The sequence below is a fragment of the Octopus bimaculoides genome, chromosome 30, assembly GCF_001194135.2.
Source record: "Octopus bimaculoides isolate UCB-OBI-ISO-001 chromosome 30, ASM119413v2, whole genome shotgun sequence".
Classification (NCBI taxonomy): Eukaryota; Metazoa; Mollusca; class Cephalopoda; order Octopoda; family Octopodidae; genus Octopus; species Octopus bimaculoides.
Genome location: NC_069010.1, coordinates 5,723,315 through 5,724,611, shown reverse-complemented (window position 1 = coordinate 5,724,611; position 1,297 = coordinate 5,723,315). Strand labels below are relative to the sequence as shown.

At 43.7% G+C, this 1,297-nt stretch overlaps 1 protein-coding gene across 1 annotated transcript in view; it reads right to left on the bottom strand.

Moving 5' to 3' along the window:
• The window catches only part of LOC106874011 (transmembrane emp24 domain-containing protein), an 8,985-nt gene that overhangs the window by 939 nt on the left and 6,749 nt on the right, over positions 1–1,297 (bottom strand). The window contains exon 2 of the mRNA XM_014921570.2: positions 277–472. Within this exon, the coding sequence (XP_014777056.1) occupies positions 277–472 (196 nt within the window). The remainder of the gene's footprint in view (positions 1–276; positions 473–1,297) is intronic.

Here is a 1,297-nt window from a genome sequence, read left to right as displayed (position 1 = left end):
AGCAATAAGGACAGAGGAATAATGGGTGCTCTTGCCTTCGTACTGCGGCAAACGTGTGGCCAAGGTGCGAGTGAGTAAGGTGCCATCCGAACTGAAACTTTAAACACATAAACACACTATACGATCATGTAATTAGTATGCGTGCGCGCAACGACTGGGAGTTGTGGTGGACTAGTGTCGAAAGATCGCCGACTTATTTCAGTCATAAGACTGTGGCCATGCTGGGGTTTTTTTTGAAATCTGAGATTAAAGGGTTAAACAAGTAAATTAACTCACAATCAGTATCCATGTTGTTTGTGTCTTTGGGTTTCTCACCAATGTCCACACTGAACATCACGACTTTAGGGGTCATCGTAGACATCTTGTTGCTGAAGCAGTACTTGTAGGTGCCGTCCATGTGTGCAGCAAAGGTATACTTGCCATTTGACTCCCTGTCTCCCGTGTGGATTACTTTGCCGTCGGGACTGTAAATCTGAAATTGAAGAATTGGTAATGTTGACGAAGGGCGACGGCATGTTAATTGTGACCCCCTGCGGTCGTGGAGAGAGATTATGGATTGCAGGGTTGTCGTGTTGAGGATTATGAAGGATAAAGGGGCGGAGAATTGTTGAGGACATATCTAAGCAAGGAATATAGAGGACAGAGAAGGGTAAGGGGTGGCAAACAGAGAGGAAGAGACAGAGAAATGGAAGCAGGGAATACAGGGGGCAGAGAGAGGGGGGGGGCAAAGAGAGAAAAATGGGAGCAAGAAATATAGAGGGTTGAGAGAGGGAAAGAAACGGTAGAAAGAGAGAAAGATAGAAGCAAGAAAATGATAGAGAAAGGGATGAGAGATGAGATAACATCAAATGTATAGCTTGATTTCTTTTGCCTAAAAGAATCCCTTTAAGGCATGGCTGCAGTCAAATGGCTTAAAAGAATAAAAGAATACACACACACTCATACATATGTATCACCAGCCCAAGTGCCTCTTAAATGTCACTGGCACTCATGTGGCACCAACATGGGTGCTCTTAATGTATCACCGGCATTTGTGCTTTTTTGTGTGTCACCAGCACAGGTGCCATTCTTAGGTCATCCGCGACCACGATTTCACTTAGCTTGACGTACCTTCTCAAGCACAGCAATTTGCCAGAAGTCCCAGTTACTTACATATATATATATATATATATATATTACTGGAGCCTGGTGTTGCCATCCGGTTTCACCAGTCCTCAGTCAAATCGTCCAACCCATGCTAGCATGGAAAGCAGACGTTAAACGATGATGATGATGATATATATATGGTAATATATAT